This window comes from Ixodes scapularis, unplaced genomic scaffold (assembly GCF_016920785.2).
Source record: "Ixodes scapularis isolate PalLabHiFi unplaced genomic scaffold, ASM1692078v2 PGA_scaffold7__128_contigs__length_106722199, whole genome shotgun sequence".
Classification (NCBI taxonomy): domain Eukaryota; kingdom Metazoa; phylum Arthropoda; class Arachnida; order Ixodida; family Ixodidae; genus Ixodes; species Ixodes scapularis.
The window spans coordinates 97762179-97782621 of record NW_024609882.1 but is presented as its reverse complement, the minus strand read 5'-3'; the positions used below and the strand labels follow the sequence as shown (position 1 = coordinate 97782621).

Genomic DNA, 20443 nt, shown 5'->3' with positions numbered 1-20443 from the left:
CATAGATTGGACCCGAGCATTGCGTGGACACTCGATTTGGGCTCGTGAGAATTACTAGCTGGAGAAGCATTCGGGTTGTGACCCGTGTCCAATCGCTGCAACGACGGCAACAGCCGAGCCATAACAATGTCTGGAACTCAGCGCGTGTCCTGCGCTTTGCCAAGCCCAGCGCGTGGCTATGATCAACACTGGCGGCATATAATCGGCTCCAGATCACGTGGCCGCTTGTTCTGGCTGCGAGTTGAGGGAGTGAACGCTGCTCGTTTTTCTTAAATTTTTTTCTGGGACTTCTATTGCGTGGAGTGAAAAACGAACGCGTGTTTCATAGGTCATTAACGTTAGGGATCCGTTTTAAGCGGTATTTGTGCACAGTACAAAAATTGTTGCACAGCTCCTTTAACTTTATTCTATACATCAAGTTTCGGTTTGTGCGGCTCACTTTTTCGATTTTCTTGAATTTTTTAAAATTATTTTCGTGTTTTGTTGTTGGCACTGCGTGGAGGTCGTGGCCAGGTGCAAACGATCGCAAACACTGTTGCGTAAACGCGGCGGTGTTTGTGATCTTCACCAACTAAGCTCTACAGTACTTAGCGGCTCTTAGAGACTCTATTTGGTAAGGTCCCGTTTGTCGCGGCCTTCGGTATTAGCAGAGACGCATGGAAATCTCAACTGGAGCTTAAGTTGACACATTTTTGTATATCAAATTATCAATATATTGAACTATATTTTACGATCCCCTTCCAATTCAATATATCTGGGTTCGACTGTAAATGTGGCATTTTTTTCATTCAGATTCGCACCCTTTTTAGTAATCTATCGGGAGCATGTCCGGCAGTTGCAAGCTGTCCAGATTGAAAAGCATTGAATGAAAATATTGAAAGTGAAAAGTTGTTGCCTTTCTTCCATTCGGTTTTATTTTGGTGCGTTCGCTTCCCGTCTGCTTCCATAACATTCCAGCGATCTCTGACTCCGAACTGGAGGTACTTCTACTCCGTCGGACGACGAGCTCCCATTATCCAAAATAAATTTCAAAAGGCATTGGAAGTCTGAATCGGAAAAGCTGGTGTTCCAATTACCTCCAGCGCCAGAGTAGCCAACAGACCAGCGGCCATTTCGAGCGTATCACTTCCACGGAGCGTCTTCTTTCAGAGCTGTCAATTGCTCGGCAAAGCGAAACACGGTGCCAATGAAACAATCCTTGTTCCCCGAAGACGTAACAGATAGCAGCATCTCGTGGGATGCGCACTTTCGCATTTAGGCGAGAACTTCCAAATGTGTAAAAGCCGCCGTACGTGTACGGCGTCAACCGTGAAAAAGATAAACTGCTAGCTTTTCACGTCGTACCTCGTGTGTCGATGCAGTCTTAGTCGGTGTTCAGGGTTGACTCTACACTTGTAGGAGGTCTCGAGCCGGTCTTGAGAAAGACCACCAACTAAAGTGGAACCTACCCTCAAAGAAATTACAGTCGTAAAGACAAAAAAATTGGGTACACCCGCGAGCGATATGAAGGTGAACAGCCCTCTTCTTGTTTTTGACGCTCCTGCAAGTTTTCGAACAAGCTATGTTCCAGAAGAGGGCTAGAACGCAAAGTTAAGCCCCCAAGCCAGGTACCATTTGAGACGTTGAGAGTTAAAGGGGCCCTCCGGAGTGTTCTGCGATGGTCTATTTATGGCGGTAACTCAATCTACGGTCCCTAAGGATCCTAAAAATGATAAAATTACGGTCATGCGCGGCCGATTTCCCTATTAAAATTGCTATCAAAGTTCCAGGCACGCCCCCCTTTCTGAGATGACCCCGGAAAATGGGAGGGGCATCTCTTTACGCGTCATCCAATAGCAAGCGAACGATTCCGGCTTCACTGCGCGTCACCAACGCGGCCGACCGCCGACGCGCGGAGGAATCTCTCGAACAAGCGCAGACCGTTGTCAAGAAGCCCGGACTTCGTGCTCGGCAGTCGTCGTTCGTGGCACCGCACCGTCGCGCTGCTACTGCAATACGCAGTCGCATTCCACAGATGACAAGGAAAAGTTTGACTCGTTGACGTACAAAGATCGCCAAGCTGGCTTCGGAGTCGGGATCCACGGGAAGAAGGAACACGTGTCCCGCCAACGCACGCCTGCACACGCCCCGGGAAGCAGACGACCCGACGCGCCGACGCATCACACCCTAGCAACAAGCTTGCGGGGACAAAACATAGTTCGCTGGTTTTGGAACGATAATTGTGAACTATGTTTCTCGCACCACAATCAGTTTATGTTTTTCTCAAACTCTAATTTACAACAAGCTTAAAAAGTGTTGCGATAATAACGTTCGCTTTCACCACGAGATGCAGCATTTCCATTGGTCAACTTTTAGCGATGGGCAGGGAATGGGGGATTGTCTTCCAAGAGAAAATAGTCCCGATATATTTCTACTGCCATCTGCTTAATAAATGGTTTTGTAATCTAAAACTTTGTATACATATTAACTTGCACCTACTACGCAATATAACAACATAAACAGACGATCTCAGAAAGCTCCGGAGGGCCCCTTTAATATAGCTTTAGGAAGCCATAAACAAGGCAAGAAATTAGGTAAGGTGTTCACCTTCATATTGCCGGCGAGTGTACAGTCGTCAAAAACATGGTTGTTCTAAAAATCAGATTGCTTTTCTCGCGCTAAGGTTGACTGGGAGATTGCTGCAGTGCTCTCCATTTGAAAGGTACTAAAAAAAATGAAAAACGACAAACGAAAAACAACGAAAAAAACAACACAGACAGAGACTACCTTTTTGCTTGCCTTGCACCCATGTTCCAGAAAGGGTCTTGCTTCTCTCGACTGTGCCCATTGAGAAGCAATATAAAAAGGAATAGCTCTCATGTGCCCACAGGCCACTTTCATTTGGCACAGGGTGCCAAATGAAAACTCCTTCCCCATGCTTCGTTCTGCCACCTCCATCTTTTTTCTTTGTCACAAAAGTCCTCCTAACTTACAAAGTGTGGCGTTTGTTGACCACAGCCTGTTTTAGCATCTTCGTTTCTTTTTCGGTACGGGCTCGTTTGTGAACGAAAGGAAGGTTCTCCCTTTCATCTCTACGAGCGTCCTCCAGCCTTAAGCTCTCGAAACAGAGGAAAAACGGGTGTCTGCCAAGCACGAGGTTTGTAGTACGAGCATTGGTGGGAAAGGCCCATTTCTCCGCTTTTTTTTTTTAGGAAATCATAATGACGTGTGCGGCAAACCTTTCGTATGAGCACTTGAGGTATATACGATGAAATGCCACCTCCAATCTTCGAAAGTCCAAATAGTCCGTTCGACCGGAGTTTGTTAGAGCGGTATTTCACAGCATACTCCGTGAATCGTTTGTTTGGGTGAGTGTGGTGTGGGACAGTTGCGCCGCACATTTCTGTGACAAAACGAAGCTGGACCTCGGCCCCGTTTGGGCGTCGCGTGTCCCGGACGGACCCCGCCGACCCCCGCTCACCTGCAGGTTGCAGGAGAAGCCGTCGAGGCCCGGCATGAGCTCCGTGTTGCACATGGCAAAGCCCTCCGGCATGTGAGGCTCCCGCAGAAGGCTCACGGCATCCTCCGCGTCGTCCAGCTGCACCCGTCACGTCGAGAGTAACCAAACGGTGCCTAAGCCATCTTCCTAAGCGTTAGGAAATAGCACCGAGGACAGACGAGGACGAGAACACAGAGGCGGAACTAGCGTTGACTCACAACCGGCGGTTTAATGCACTTACTCAAGAAAAGGAAGCGGAAAAAATAATCGAGGGACGGACAAAACAGAAAGAAAAAAAGAAACATCAAAGCAAATGCGGTACAAAAAGACCATAAATAAAAGTGGAGTAGGAAGTGAAATTGAATCTTTCGGTTATTTCCCCTTGTTAAAGTGCCAGCTGAACGTTTAAAGACACACACACAGAGACAAACAAAAAAAGCAGACACACTGCTGGACTAGCAACTATTTTAATGAAATCTTCTTTCTCTTTAGTCTATACATTGCGCTAAACTTATTGCGCTAAACATATTGTGCTAACAAGCATGAACCAACTAGCTCAGCTTCAAGCCGTCACAGGTTATTTCGCCCCTTTTTTCTCGCGTAAGTGTATTCAATTGCCAGTCAGGAGTTAGCGCTAGACCTGCGTCCTTGTCTGTCTTTCACGCCATTTAACGTTCATAATGTGTCGCCCAGCTCAATATCTCGGTACACTTCCTAAGCATTTCACAAATTTCACGAAAAGAAACACCGCGGCTTTCCCGCCGGGCCTTCGCCGCCAGTTGGGTGACGAAAGGACGACGCCATATTCACCGACAAGATTAGAAAGTGAAGGGTGTGGGCGCTGCGTGTCTGCACAAACCGGACTCGTGCGAAAAGAGTCTGAGAACGCGCAGTGCCAATGGCACCGCCGCTGAAGTGGCGCGATATCTTAGGGTTGAGTCTGTGCACGTCCCATCCGGTGACCGAAAAATTTTTTTTGGGTATGCGGCGCCCCTTTAAGAGCGGCTACAATGGCTCGTTGTAGGTCGGTCGCAAACATTCCAACTCGACTCGACACTTCGCACAAAGCCGATCGACGCAAAATGCGTCTGGTGTTTGTGTCGACGTTTCCAGCACCCCAAAAGCCAAACGGGCCAGACCACATGCGGGATGGCACGAGAGGATCTGACGCCGTAAAACGGGCTGGAAAAGTTACCCCCTGCACAAAGAAAGTTGAAGCATTGACTGAATGTGCACTGAGCAGATCAGTTTCAGCACGAAATTTCGAGGCATAATTCTCTTCCTGTAAGAAATTAGAGCAACAAAGTTGCCAAAGTCGGTGTAGGGCGCATTCGCAAACGACCGAGTTATTGACATTATCGACTTGTGGCGCCATCTCCTGATAGGCAGAGCAAGCAGACGACCCGCGCTGCACTCTGCTCACTGCGCCTATTAAGAGATGGTGCCACAAGTTAATGGCGTCGCTACCTCGGTCTTTTGCAATTGCACCAGACACTAACTTCCACAAATTTGTTGTTCTTACTTCTTAAAGGACGATAAACATGCCTCGAAATTGTGCACGGTAAAACTGATCCACTCAGTTCACATTCGATTAATGTTTGAGCTTTCTATGTGAAAACGCAGATTTTTTCGGCTCGTTTTACGGCGGAAGATGCGTCCGTCCCACCGTACATACACGGATTCAAACAAATTGACGCAGACACACGACACATTCTGAATCAATCAGCATTATCCAAAACACCCAGATCAAATTTTTTGCTAACAGAAAAATGCTTACTCATGTTGTTTTTGCAGTAACGAGAAATGACATTGTGGCATTTCTTCCTAAAAGACAACAGATGGAAGGTAGAGGAAATAACCATTGGCTTCCATCCTATTTCCTTTATTTTGCCATAATAAATGCTACATTGGACCACTGCATTACCCAATGGTTCCCTGCAAATTATTTTGCTTGGGTGAGCTGTTCCTTCCATGTTTTCACAAAAATATTCCCAATCCAAATGCATCTCTGTGCAAAATTATGTGGAAAATTTTCGAGAAACCAATTCCTGGGTTCCCTTGAGAGGGCCAAGACACTGTCGGGTTAACCCTGTCTGCCACCTGAAGCCGCACAGAAAACGACGGCCCGTTATGGAGCAAAGCGGGGCTCTCGGCCCGAGCGCAAAGCAAACAGCAGAGAGACTCGGCTGGCAACGCTGGCACCTGGACAATGCAGGCGCCCCGCTTGGCAGGAAGGCCCCCGTCCCCGCCGTCCCGTTCGTCCTCGCTGGTGTCAGAGTCCTTCCCGTTGTGCTCCGAAACAAACTGGTCCTGCGCTCGAGCCAACACGAGCCCATCCATTCAAATCCGAGCCATCAAAAGTATGCACAAACGCACCGACCGCCCTCGTCAAACTAACTTTAAATTTGTCGTCGGCACGATTTTCGAAGTTTACTGGATGGCAGTGGAGGCGGCGTGCGGCCCACATACCCAGAAAAGGTATTTCTAGATGGCAGAGAAATGCGGTACTATCTCAAAGCAGTCGATTCAGTATACACTTTAAACTACCCGTTATTTTTCATTAACGATGACTTTACAGCCACAATTAAAAGGGGAATGGCGCAAAACAGAAGATGAGGAAGTAGGCCAGACAAACGACTGTCCTTGCCCCCTGCACCTTGAGCATTCTAAGTATCCCCCCAGCCGTCTCGTCAGAAGACATCATTGGGATCACTACATCCGTCTGGATATATTAAAGGTTCCACTTCAAGAATCAAAGCGCATCTGGGGTGTTCCATAACAATCTTTCTAGCCCCTGCATGAGCAAAACCCTGCATCGAGAGTCCCACCTACCTTGCGGCCCGAGATCAGCTTTGGCAGCGGGGAGGAAGGCAGTGGTAGGGCTGTGAGGCAGGCACCAGTACCGGTCTGAAAGAGTACCACATCTTTCAGCCCACACAACAGCCCCCTTCACGAACACTCTCGTGCAAGTCAGACTCGTATGTGGCGCCAGCGTGGCGCCGAGCCCGCGAACCGATCCTGCCACAGTTTGGACTGTATTGGGACCGCTGGAAGAGGAAGCCATTGGCTCTGCCCTTCCTCCTGTGTTATAAATGTGAATGCAGCCTACTTGCTCACAGTTAAAAACCAAACTTTAAAAAAGAAAAAGTTTTATTTTTATTGTATTTACACTGCCTCGAAGGCGTTATTATAGGGGATGATCGTACCATGTATTCGGACAGGCGCGAAAAGAAAATGTCACGCTCATCAATGCGCACGACCTGTTCCGGAAGGTTGTTCCACTCAGTGGACGTCCTAACAAATAACGAATTTGCGGAACAGTCTGTACTATGACATATGTCAACCTTTTTGGAGTTCCCGCAATGAGAAGAGGTATGGGAGAGTACAAAAAAGCGGGCTGTTTTATCAATTCAGGCATCGCAGGAATGTTTAAAGTGGGCAACACACGCAAAAAAGCTATCCGATCCGACGTGCCAACCATCGGAGAAACGGCCGCTCCGACTCGCCGCACACGACAGTTCGGGACACATTCTTTTAACGAGTCGTCCCGTTCCGTTTGGCTCCGCCCAGTTCCGGGTATTCCTCTACAGCAACGGTTCTCAACCACCGATGTTTCACAAACCCCTTGTGGATCAGGGAAGATGATGGAGTACCCTGTCCGTGGTGAGGGGAAGGGAAACGTTCGGGTTAATTATGATAATTTTTAAATGAATGGATATAAGTAAGGGCTGATTTGGAGTAGAGTTCTCTCACTGACATACACACAAGAAAATTCACCCGAAAATTGGAACGTTTCTTCTCAATCTAAAAAAAGACAACTTTTCTTGCTGGGCCTCACTGATGAGGCAGGGCTTCGCAGACCCCTCGAACGTCTTCGGAGACCCCGAAGGGTCCGCGGGGCCCACTTGACAACCACTGCTCTACCGAATGGATGGAGGGACGGTTATGGCCGTATTTATAACGGACGGTACCTCTCGCACCACCTAGCCTAAAAACCAAAAAGTATTGCTCCTTCCCTGGCCCTTCGTGGTTTTTTCGACTTTAAAACAAAACAAAATATTTTTATTATAGTCCACTAAAATCTGGATGTCCGAGGTCCCAGCGAAGTGAGCACCACGTATAATCCCGTGATTAGAAACCCGCACATTGCTGCGTCCCTCCCCAAGGTCACGTAACACTCGCACGGCTTCGAACGACTCGCAGCGTCCACCGCCGTCCATTGGAAACAGAGTGTATTCGGGTCTCGACGGTCTCAAAATTGGCAGCTCGCTTTTGTGCGCAGAAAGACTCCATGACGTCCATTGCCTTCACGACGACGACGACTCGTGGGGTAACGCACCGCTTACATCCCCCGGGTTCTCCTCTCCTGATCGGGCATATGGTCACGCGACGTTTGCGCCGTCCGTGCTGCCATTGGCTGCGGCCCTCCGACGGCCGGAACAGCGGTGCGGCGAATGTCTGGCAAGTTGGTCGTCCGCCCGAGCCGGACAGAGCTCCGTCTGACACTTCGGCGCGACCAAACCGGTCGTTCCGACGGTTTGCACGTTGGATTGGACTGTTTTTACGTGTACGTTTCTCGCGCTAAAAAAAAAAAAAATTTTCGTTTTTTTTTTTTTTTTTTTTTATTATTTCAAGGATTAGATCTAAAGAGATGGCTCACCCCCAAAAGGTGACCCACCCAAGATTCGGACTTCATTTTTCGTTCATTCGTGACATTTGCTGCCCCAAAACAATGCTTGTCCGATCAAAATCGCCTTGATTCCGGGACTGTCGTCGAAAAGTACTCCCCTCCAAAGAGGATAAAAACCGTGCCACAGTCGTCGTAAGGACAAACGGTTCCTATGGCAGGACAAAGGCAAAACTCGATTCACGGCGGTGGCCTAACATAAGAGCAGATGGGGTAACTCTATTTTATTTTATTTTTCCTAAAAACTTCAATTCAAAGTCTGCGGGTGAACGGTGCCGACAAAGGTTGAAAAATTAGAAAACCAGTCAAAAAGCATAGGAAATTTAAGTTGCCGCTATACATTAACTTTATGGCACGAGTGACGGTCCCGCGTAGAAGTTCAAATAAAAGAGCACAACCTAAATTTCGGCCGACGTCCGTAGACCAACTTTCCCATTCCGGTAATGTGTCTGTGACAAGCTGCGAGAATAGACTGCTAAGAAACCCACTTTCCCATTTCTTAGAAGACTTTGCAACTCCGGGATGGCTACGATATATTTTTACTTTTTTTACCACCCCCTTATTTCCGCTCACGTTGCTCGCAATTTTAAGTGGGCTATCGTTCGGAAGATTACGTTAAATTACGTCATTGTATGGAATGCACCGACAGAAATTTGGGGAAAAAATTGTGACTTATACACCCAAAAATACGCCGAGTCCATTTATTAAGCGAGACCAATTCACGCCACGGTCGACGGTGAACAGGACATAGGGAGACTGCTTCCCGCTGAGAAATGAAAGAAATGCAATGAAAGAAAAAGAAGACCCCATACCCGCGTTTTCAAAATAAGAAAGTTCATAATCAGTGCCTTGTCCTGTACGTATTTCTCTCCTCTGTGTCCTTGTGTTTTGCACTGTTTTTCACCATGAACGCTTACCAACTAGCCACACTGTCCATTCTTGTAAGTGTCATTCATTTGGAAATACTATTAACAATTGAATACACAAACTCATCTCTGTTACGTCATGGCACGGTGGTGGCGCATCGGGCGCACTTCCAATCTGGGGCGGTGGGCGGAAGTCACCATGCGGGACGTGCATTCCTGTGTTACTTTGGAAGAAGCCGGACAAACACCTGCCTTCTCGTCAAAACGCCACGACTGGGGCTGTACCAAAAGCTTTTTCTGCCTGCTCGGTTTGTCCGAGAATGTGAATAGTGGCCTTGAAAAAGGAAGAACAGACGCCGTCGGACCACGATCGCTTGGGAGGGAAGCACTATGGATTGAATTCACGGATACTTGTGATTGTCAGATTGATTTGTTTTGTTCCAACATGAACGCGGGAAAACCGTCAAATGGCACGAACCATCAACAGACTACGTTCAGTGCGTCACCACATTCAAACGGCCGCCTCATCGCTCGAGCTGTCGTCTGCTCTCTCAAACGTTTCTGCTTGTCGTCTGCTCGTCCAAACGACAGCGGCCCGTAGACCAAACATTGACCCGGTAATTGCAATAAGAAGTGCAGAACTCAAGAGACGTTTAAGTTTGAAGGTTGCTTCGGGTAAGCAGGCTCGCTGTAAACAGTAGATATAAGGAAATGTTGATAATTGTTACCAGTGGCCATCACCAACTTGTTATGCCTCATTCACTCAGTTCGATTCTGCTTGCGGTTTTCAGTATCGACGTCGACATCTCAGCTAAGGTTCAAGCTTTTGAGCCCGAGCGACAGCATGACTGAAAATAGCGAGCAGAACCTTACCATGTGAGTCAGGCTTTAGCATCCATTCTGCGGCGTCCACGCGGGATGAATCGCCGTATGTTACATTATTCGCGCTAAGTTTTGCGGTGTAACGAGCCTCGTTAATTTCACTGAGGCCGCTCAAGTAGAGAGGCATTGCCAGGAAGACATAGAATCAACAATTACAACGCAAAAAAAGAGCACGGGGACTCCCACCGACGCCGACAACATCCCATTCCAATGGTTTGTTTATGGGCGACGGCGAGCTTCTTGCCCACACCCCCATTGCGCATGCAAAGCGCCGGTGGCATCCGCTAGGGGGGGGTCCGGTTTGTTTGTAAACGTGAGTTGGTGTATACAAATCACCTATTAAAAATATTCGTCTCATATTTCTCGCATCTGTGTAGAGAACTTGTACTTGGCACAAGTTCTTTGTCCGTGTATGTCTGCCGGCGGCTGTAAGCATGTCTGGCAGTCTAGGCAAGTGTTAGACACGGGGCCGATCACTGCTAGTGCTTTTTTATGTACCTTAATTCTTTAGAAAGACAGAGACGTGCTTCTCTCATTCTCAGGCGCGTTTGAAAAATTGTTTTCTTTCCCTCTTTCGGATGGTGCTGTAACGCAACTGAAAAGCGTGTAGAATCTCCATAACCAAGACACGCTCAAGTGACTCTCGCTAGCTCTGCAACGCACGTGATCCAAAAGCACGCAGAATGTAGAAATCTAGAACACAGTTGCAAGGGGTGCAGCGAGAGTCCCTCTCGCTGACTCTGCAAGCACAATATAGAAGCGCAAGGTGTCTCGCCGAGCGTCTTCCTTCAACAATAAAGCTAAACAACAGCTTCCAGGCGTCCTCCGCCCCAACTCTGCCTCCGCCCCGCGCCGTCTTCTCGTGCCTGGCGTCTTACCCAGCCCCATCAGGTGGGACTTGATCAATGAGGCAAAAACTAACACAAGTCTTTAGAGGTAGTCCTTACTGCGGACGAAAGCAGCTTTTAATGCTCGACTGCAAACGGCGTGTCAAAGCCGTCTTTACAACTTGGGCTTCGTCCAACGGAGGTGCCAACCAAGTAAGCTCGGAATGCATCAACTGCCGCCACAGCCGCTCAGGCTGAAACCGACCTTGTAGCAGGTTCGTTATCGTCGTCGCTCTCGTTCGCAGGCTCTGCGAGCGAGTGATCTTGCAACCAACACCCGGTGCACAAGATGGATATATCGCGTGGCGTGCGATGCGGAGCAGCCAAGCTCTTTAAGCGCGGAGTTGCGTAACTTTTTCCCGGAGAGAGTCGCTCGGTGCCGGAGCGTGTTGCGAGAGAAGTCGGCAAACATGTTTTATTTACTCCTGGGATCTGGAACACTGTTTTATAACAATTTTCGCAAAAAATAATTTTGGCGCTTAGAGGTTTTCTTTGTTATATCCGCAGTGCTGTCTCCGCTTTCTTCGTTAAAAACTGGATAAAGTTACATTAAAAGTAGAGCAGCAGGAGCGTGCAACGAACATTTGCTAGTTATAACCGATATTTCGCTACACCCGGATTCGTTATAAGTTGGTCTGACTGTATCATAGAATGTACCCCACTAAATTTAATAATGGCTATATTATACATTCATTTTTTTTCTCATGCTTATAGCTACATATATATTGATAATGTTGCGTGCATAGTTAGCCAAGTCGCCTGCACGCTTGTCTCCAAGGCAGGTAACCAGGGTTCAGTGCCTGGCGCTGCTCTTTGTTTTTACCTTTATTTGCATTGCATCCTAGAGAAGAGTTGAGAATCTTGTCGGTTACTCGGGTACAGGGTCTTCGATGCCCTCATGCTCTAGACAAATTGTTCTAGTCTCCCATAAGGCTAGAAAAGAGACCCCGCCATGCTGCATGCAGTCAGTCTCGCTCTTACACTTTTACACCGCAATGATTTCTTGTTATCTTTTGTTTCCATTTAGTTTGGCCCAAGTTTGCCACATTAAACGTTTTAGTTTCCCTGATTATTCTTTGTGACCTCACCCCGTCATTCGTGACAATAATTATGAAGCAATTTACTTCTGCAATACTACAATGCTCCCAATTGATACAGTCTGTTTTGGTTTCCAGGCAAACAAGTATTTTGGTAAGGGCTCCTATTCTGCAAAATATATATTAAAAAAACCACCAACTATTGTGTCTGAAAGCCTAGAAAATTAATTTGAAAGAACAATGAGATTTCTTTTATCAAAACATGCACGTTTTGTTCAATAATTCTGTATCGTTACAGAAAATAAAATATATTATAGTGCAGAAACAGATATCCAATCGCTATATTTTTCCACCTCTCTACAAAGCCCTTCAGGGTTCTTTGTATCTTTTCTTTTTTGTGGATGGGGAGGCAGGGAGAATGTTAATTATTGCACTCGGTGGTTCCTATTAAAAAATAAATTACTGTCTCTAAAGTGACAAGCTGAAAGCTCAATATGAAAGTAAAGTGCTGAAAACATTAAAAAAAAATATAGGAGTTGAGAAATAAGAAACAAAGAACGTCTCTGTGCACGTCATGCCATTTTATTCACGTTTATGATGACCAATACTCAAACTTTTACCATATATTTTTTGCAGTTACAGAAGCAAAAATTTAGGAGTTTGCAAAAGAAGCTTACGTCACAAACTCACGATAGAAAAATCCGTGACGCGTGACACAACTGAAGCGTGACACAACTGACATTTCGAGCAACTAAAAAATTTTCAACAAAACTCCTTGCTCAAATTGAATAGTTTTAATAGAGCAGGAAAGTATATTGGTTTTGTCAATGCTTCTTGTGTCTCACCAATGAATTAAAGAAAGTAGGATATAAATTATGCGTGACACCACCCGACAAGCTAAAAAGGTAGTTCAATCGTTTCTACTTAGTCTTTGGCTTGTGAGAACTAAACTTTTTGCACGAAGTAAATATCAGATTTGATAAGGCCGTCATGAAAGGGGCTTCAATATGGTTACATACTGAATACCGTGGACAGAGGTGTTTATATTAATTTGTATCTTCTTGGTTACACCACTGACATTTCAGTCAGCTACAGCCGTTTTGTTATACAAATTATAATAATATAAATATTTTGGCAACATTAAACACTGTGGTCATTTTATAAACATTGACCGACATATTTCTACTTTTTTTTAAAAATATGTCTTAAGTTATTTTGCTAGAACTAAATTGAGAGGCTTTGAAATGCATGATAGTTAAAAGATACAGCCTACTTGCCATAATTACCCGTAGGAGGCATTCTAAAATCAATGCGCTTCAAACATAAGCCGACTAAAAATAATCAAAAATATTTCTTTTCATGAACCAACAGCATCGTGTTCTCCCAACAATAAATAAAAAATCATTGCAGCTAACAATTATTAAAGCCACAGATGAGTGACACCCTTTTCGGGAAAATGACCCATTTACTCGCGCAATGAACACACTTTTTTTTCTCAATAAATTGATGCATTAATGGGGAGTGCGTTTATCAGGGTGTCTAGCAAATTATTCTTCTCAAATTTCCCGATTTTTTCAGGTTTTCCCTGACAATTTCAGGTGAAATTGCCTGACCACTGTAGTAGAGGCGGTTAAATATACAAGACCATTACAACACAAGGCATTGAGCACTCTGAGGATCATTTTGCACGGGCTTCAATTGGGGGGGGGGGGGGGGGGGGGGGGGGTTGTGTGTATGTTTATACAGCCTAGAACTTGGTCTGCCTCACAGGGGCGACGAGTCTCCCAGCTGTAGATGAGCAATTTAGCCAGTGCAGTACAACCGCTAGCCTGGGGTCTTTAACGTGCACCACGCAGTAGTGATACACGACCGCACGCCGGTACGATGCTCATCCAGATCGAAACGGGCAGGGGTGGGGCTCGAACCCAGGATCCCTGGGTTCTGCAGCGCGAGCTTTCGCTCCACGTGCTCCGAGCTGGTGTGCGCTAGACCACTCGGCCATCGATCCCCCTACGGGCTTCATCCAACTTGCATATTCCAAAATATTCAGGTTTGTCTGGTCCGGATTAAATGAGCACTTTCTTGCCGCCGACATCGTCGGCGAGGAGGCCACTTCCCGAAACACGATGAAAACACGACGCTCAACCCCCACCACACGCGTCAATAACCAACTGGCAACATGGCCGCCAGATGCACTTTCGAATACTTTCGGCTTAAGGCTTGGATTGAATTGGGGTCTGCGGCTTTTCTATTCGTTACTAAACCTAGCAGCTCTAACTGGATCTAGCCTACTGTCGTGCCTTCAATCCAATCCAAGGCTTGGACTGGATTTATCGGTTGGTCTTTCTGCATCGGGTGGCATCGGGTAGCACACTCTATATCGGGTAAGCAGAACGTGCGCTTCGCTCTAAGCAGAATTGATTGCCTATTTTTCTGCCCCCAAGTCCTCAAGTCCTTGCTGCAGGACACTCGATGGCGTTTCCGGCTGATCTCCCTGACTGGGATTGCTTTTTGACAATATCCCTGACAATTCCCTGATATTTACCGGTAAATAAAATTTCCCTGACAATTCCCGGTTTTCCCGGTCGCTAGACGCCCCAGTTTATTATGCGGGGTAAAATTTTGTGCGTTTCCATATTTTGCGTAAATGTCATTTTTGGTGCCCATCTGACAGGACACAGTACTCTGGGACGTCTCCGCTGATGGACGGGCACCCACAGCTGGTCTTGGGTGCACCACAGCAACCACAAATTGCGAGCCTTTTTTGGGGCACCTTCGTCATTCTTTCTGCCAAAGAAAACGCCCTGTACGAAGGTCACTTGATACGGAGTGTGACGAGAGCGTTACTAGGCCTAACCACTTCCACGATTTCACTTTCCAAAGGTGGACCACGGATGACGGAGTGTTTGTTGACATCGATGCATCGAAGGCACGCAATGCCTCCAAGAAATTCTTTAACCCCAGCTTCGTTGGCTGTGTGCGCAGTTCAATTACACTGCCGACCACTTCCAGAATTTCCCCCTTGCATTCATAACATGCTCATGCGCCGCCATGCTTGGCTTGGCTTGGCTTGACCTGGGCATTTGGTGGCTTACTTGACTCGGTGGTTGATCGGGTTCTCGGACACAGTTCAAAACTCGTGGTGTCATTCATTACGAGCGGGGGAAAAAAATCGAAATATTGATGACCGTAGTAAAGGGTGCGTTCATTATGCGAGTAAATACAATACAGAGTATCAGAACATCGTAATTAGAAGCGTAGCATTATGAGTATGCACGCGTGTGTACCAATCTGTGTCGTGCGTCGTACGTGCTTTCTGACATTAAAACTGAAAAGAGGTGTGTTGCCTCAAACCTTGCCACAGAAAAACTTGACACGAGCAGTGCGGAGTAACAGCCATCAGTAATAATTTGCGCGCCACTGAAAGAAAAAAAAGGGCCACTTTGCGAGCCAGCTTAAATAAAATATTAACCACCCTCCAAAGGCAAAGCAAGCTCGCATTTGGGTTCCTCGACTTACGGCAATTCCGGCAATGACTCGCTCTCCGACAGACACTTGCACCTTGAGGCCAAAAATGACGTTCATGTTTTTCAGCTGTAAAAGAAAATCGGGATTATGCCCTGCAGTTGGAAGGGCCGCACGGAAGCTCCACGCGCAGACATAATCCAGTCGTTTACAAGGTGAGGACGGCTGGGAGCAGCTTCAGAGCCTCCAGCACGAGCGTCCTACCTTCCACAATGCTTCTCGCGTGCCTCCAGCGCGTAGCCAAAGCACGTCGGAAGTAACATATTAAGAGCTACAGGCAGGGAAAAAAAGAGAAGCACACAGGACGAGTGCTGAACTATAAACTCAACATTAATTGAAAAAAACGGCTCCAAGGACAAACCTCCTTAAAATCAAAGAATACCGCACTGCACAGGTCTTGCCATTACGTCACGCTTGAGAGCTTTCAAATGCAGGCCAAGAGACTTTTAAGAGCTCCATGTCCAATGTCAGTTTTGCTCGGTATATCTCAAACTCTCCTAAAAAATGTCAAGAGTGGATGTCAGGATCCTAAAGAAAAGCTTAAACAAAAACCTCGGAGGATTCCGCACTTACGTAGGATGTCGCACAATCTAAAAAAGTGGCAAACAGTTCTGATGTGCCGCCGTTGTTCTCAACGCCATGCAAGTTAGCGAAATTATGCCCGCGCGTAAATCGGGCAAATCAGGAAAACAACAGGCTTTCATGCGCTGTCAAACGCACAATCAAGTTTGTGGACTGCACAGTGGATTTCGTGTACAAAACCCTATTGTCATGCAGCTTCGTTCACATACGGCAATTGGGTCAATGACCGGAGGCCACTTGTACGTGCACCGTAGAGACTGCCTGTGTCAACCCATCTTCCAAGATGCACTCCTAACGAAATCCCTTTTTTCAAAGTATCGCTTGTATCGAAAGTCAACGTGGTCCCGACCGAAATGCACGCATCTTTAACTGTATAATTTGAAATGTAGTGGCGGCTGACCCCGCTTATTACGAAGGCCAAGGTGCCGAGAGCAGCCTACACAGAGGCGCGTGAAGAGCCTCTCCACCGAGGCAAATGGCAAACTGGGGAAACGGAGTAAACGAGTGACAGAGGGCAGAGCGCTGCTTCCGATGCCTATGTGCCGACGAAGGAAGATGGTCAGGAACCAGCGGCAACGTTCCCACGCTACTGTAAAATCCCGCGAGAACGCCCACCCAGAATGAAGAGATAAATGGTGAAAAACATGGGGTGGGCTATCTTTGGAGATGCCACAACAAAACTTTATAACGAAATTTAAAGATAAGCGTCGGTGCACACGCTATAAACCGCGTGACGCGGGAACTGATACCGCAGATTGAGGACAGGGAAAATTCGCGTTTCACGATGTGATAAACACGTGGGAATTTGCTACAAACTCCTGTGTCACAAGAAAGGATACCGCAGGTTGCAGACGCGGCAGATTCGCAACTCACCTTGCGAAGAACCCGCACAAACTCGCTGAGAACTCACATTGTTTGGATACAGCACATCGCGGATGCAGCAGATTCAGGTTTTATGGTGAAAAAAACACGCGGGGACCCGCTACAAACTTGCCTGTCACGGAAACTGATATCGCACACGCAAATTGTGGACAAAAACACAGGATTCTGATACAAACTCGCAAGTCATGGGAACAAATACCGCAGATCACGAATGCAGCAGAATCGCATTTCACGATGCAATATACACGTGGGAACAACTCGCGCGAGTTACAGCTAGAAATCACTAACGCGCGCACAGATCGTGGACAAAAACACGGGAATCTGCTACAAACTCGGGAACGAACACCACAGATTGCGAACGCAGCAGATTCAGATTTCACGATGCAATATACACGCAGGAACAACTCACGTGTTACAGGAGCTGATATCACGCGTACTGGTGCCGCAGATCACGCCGTTGATGCGCAATTCCCGCCAGACATAGCTTCACGTCCGACGGGAATCGGGGCAATGTTTCAGATTTTTATGTTAGAGATATTTAGCCAGAAAAACGGGATGGGTGATCTCTCGGGGGAAGGCGTCCTTACAAGATTTAACAGTACTCACAGTGCCCGTGGCCGACACTGCCCGACTCCTGTCAGAATCAAGTCGAGGGAGCGACGGAGCCCGGAGGAGATTAGCCCTTCGGAAGCCTCAGACGCGCGCGCCTGTGCGGGCGCACCTGCGGAGTACTTTATGCAGACGTGCATCGTACGGGAGATTGGGAGTGTTTACCAAAAGTCCCTTAGATCTGCAAGGTTGACAAAACTGGCCGGCTTAAGCTCGAAATCGCCAAGGAATTCGACATTTTGGCATCGGCTGTTCGACACTGTCCACCATTTTGCGGAACAAGCGAGGCATATTGGACAGGTTCGAGAAGTTTCTGATGCAGGAGAAAGCGTGCCAGCGACCCTAAGATGAAAGATTGCTAACTGCTTTGTGCCCGTCGGAATTTCTCTCCCGAGCATGCTTGCCGAGCCGGCGCACGATTTCCATAGCTGCAACAATCTCTACAAGAGTATCTGAAAACATGTCGGCAAAGCCACCGAGGATAACTTTGATTAGTTCGCGCTTGTCGATGCGGACGTTCCCGTTGTTGCTCTGGTCACGGATGCTGCGATCGTAGACCTCGCGTACGGCCAGGGTAAACACCGAGCGACGTCAAAGGGGCACCTCGACAAATGGCTAAAGCTGCGGAGATGCAAAAAATCTTACGGCTGTCTCGAAACAAAGTGGAATGCAGCGGCAGTGACAGTGTTCTTGTGCTATGCCTAGGGAAATTCAGGGAGATTCAATGTCAGGATGAAATTATAGGCAAGCTCCACTTAATTATTTTTTTACTTTTTACCGCAGTGTTCCCATCCACCTTCGAAACTGCTGGCACTGTTTTGTTTGGCTCTACAGTCCAATCTCGGTAGAGCGAGCACCACTTTAACAAACTTTTCAAATGAAAAAAACTTCTGAAAAATCCCATGCTGACTGCCTATGGTTGTAATGCAAAATTATTTCACCACAACATACTTCAGAATAACAAACATTTCAGAATAACGAGCAATATTTAGCTCCGCATCATGTTAACACCTCAGTACTACAAACTCGTATTCTGAAGTGCGGTAATTCTAAGGTTTCAGTGATTCTGACACGGCAGCCGGAGCGGCAGGCTAGCAGACGACACGGCGAGCGGACGCCTTGCAAGTTGCAACTTGCTCCGAGACGGCGCAAAAAGTAACAAAAGACACTTTTTTCTTTTTTTGAAACGACGATGGGTTTTATTAGCGCAGATGGCGCATAGCGCAGAGGCGAGGGTTCGGCAAGGGCGAGAGCGAGGCAGGGAGCACGTGCGCAAAAAATCTGAGAAAGAGAAAAAAAAAAAAAACGCTGAAGTAAACTTTTTTTTTGTTTTTTGTGGAGGAAGCGTGGCGAGAACATAACTCTTTTTGCGCTAACGATTTTCTTTTTCTTTTTTCGTTGACGGCTATTTTACGAAGCACGCCAGTCTAATATGGCACCGCACTGGCTGCGTCCCCAGCGACGCATCGGGTTTATCTTTGTCATCTTTGTTTCTCATTTTTGTGTGCTCTCAGCCTTTTCAAACGCGGCCTTTTTTCGGTTTATTGCGTCCACTAAGCAAGCTGGTCGTGCTGCAATGCTGCCACATCAGAAAAAGAAAAAAAGGTCTTTTGTTCTGCAGTTTGTGTGCATGCATCAAAAAAAAAAAATTGATTGCTTATTTTAAATAAATGTGCTTTGTCTGATGTTTACTTGTGCATCTTTGTGAAAAATGAGTTCAAGGACCCACCATTCTAAAGGTAGGACTTTTTAATAATTGGAAAATAAGTAATTATGGTTAATTTCGTGGTTTTCACTATAACGACCTTTCGGAATAACGAACAATTTTCCGCAGCCCCCTGAAGTTCGTTATACCGAGATTTCACTGTATCACTTTTATTGAATTACCGCTTATATAGAATATTTTTGCCATCCCGTTTACTTGGTTATAACGAGGGATTACTGTACCTTTTCATTGGCAGGGGACGTACAAAAGTGGAAAGAGAGGTGCTGGAGGCACATGCAATACAAAACGCAAGCACGAGGCACTGCGTAAGCCAGCCGTCAATTTGCCTACATAAAAAAAAAATGTTGAGCCCTTCCACCTCACGCGAAGATGGAGGACCAGCAAAGCTGTTATCTTTACGACGTCTCGGACGATGCCTAGCAGACGACGACATCTAGGACGACCTCTTGGACGACCTCAAGAAAGACGCCTAGAGGACGACATCTAGGACGACCTCAAGGATGACCTCGAGGACAACCCGAGGAACGACTTCCAGGATGGCCTCGAGGACGACGCCTAGGACGTCATCAGGAACGACGTCCAAGACAACCTCAAGGAAGACGTCTAAGACGACCTCGAGGACAAAGTCTAGGATGACCCCAAGGACCACTTCTAGGACGACTTCGAGGACATCTACGACGACTTCAAGGATGACTTCTAGGACGACCTCGAAAACAACCTCTCGGACGACGTTAGGACGACCTCAAGGACGACGTCTAGGCCAACTTCAAGGACAACTTCTGGGATGACCTCGAGGACGACTTTTAGGACGACGCCTAGAGAAATTCTGCCTTTCCGCTCTGGTGGAAACCAGAGTGGAAAGGTTGCCGCCATCTATAAGCGACAACGGCAACCAGAAAACCGGCAAGCCGGTCGTCTGGTTGCCGTCGTCGCTCATAGATGGCAGTAACAGTCCAGAGTTTTGTGTCGACATTTGTTTGCCTGCGGACACGATACTGGGGAAACTAGCCCTTAACAGCTTTGCAGTAAAAAGAGATTTTATCGATGCCTGCTGAGTGACATGTAATCGTTGTACGGTGATGTTTGATTTTAGAGTGATTTCTTGCTCGAGCTTTTTTTCACAGCGAAGCTGTTATGTGCTAGGGTCTGGGGAAAAATGTGTCCTCACATCTCGACAGAAAACTCCCGATTGGTTGTGGCAAGTATGAATAAATAAAAACAAAAATAGGGGTCAACTATGAATAAATAAAAACATAAAGAGAGGGCAACCAGCGTGAGTCAG

General features: G+C 46.9%; 1 protein-coding gene across 3 annotated transcripts in view; it reads right to left on the bottom strand.

Annotated features, from left to right (window-relative positions):
• LOC115323621 (C2 domain-containing protein 5) overlaps positions 1-20443 on the bottom strand; it is a 157776-nt gene that overhangs the window by 42572 nt on the left and 94761 nt on the right. For 2 of the 3 annotated variants that reach the window (XM_040212497.2, XM_040212498.1), the window contains 4 exons: positions 15357-15431; positions 6311-6385; positions 5681-5788; positions 3461-3577 (listed from right to left, as the gene is read on the bottom strand). In XM_040212497.2, coding sequence (XP_040068431.1) covers positions 3461-3577; positions 5681-5788; positions 6311-6385; positions 15357-15431 — 375 coding nt within the window. The remainder of the gene's footprint in view (positions 1-3460; positions 3578-5680; positions 5789-6310; positions 6386-15356; positions 15432-20443) is intronic. The other variant, XM_040212499.1, reaches the window with a different exon arrangement.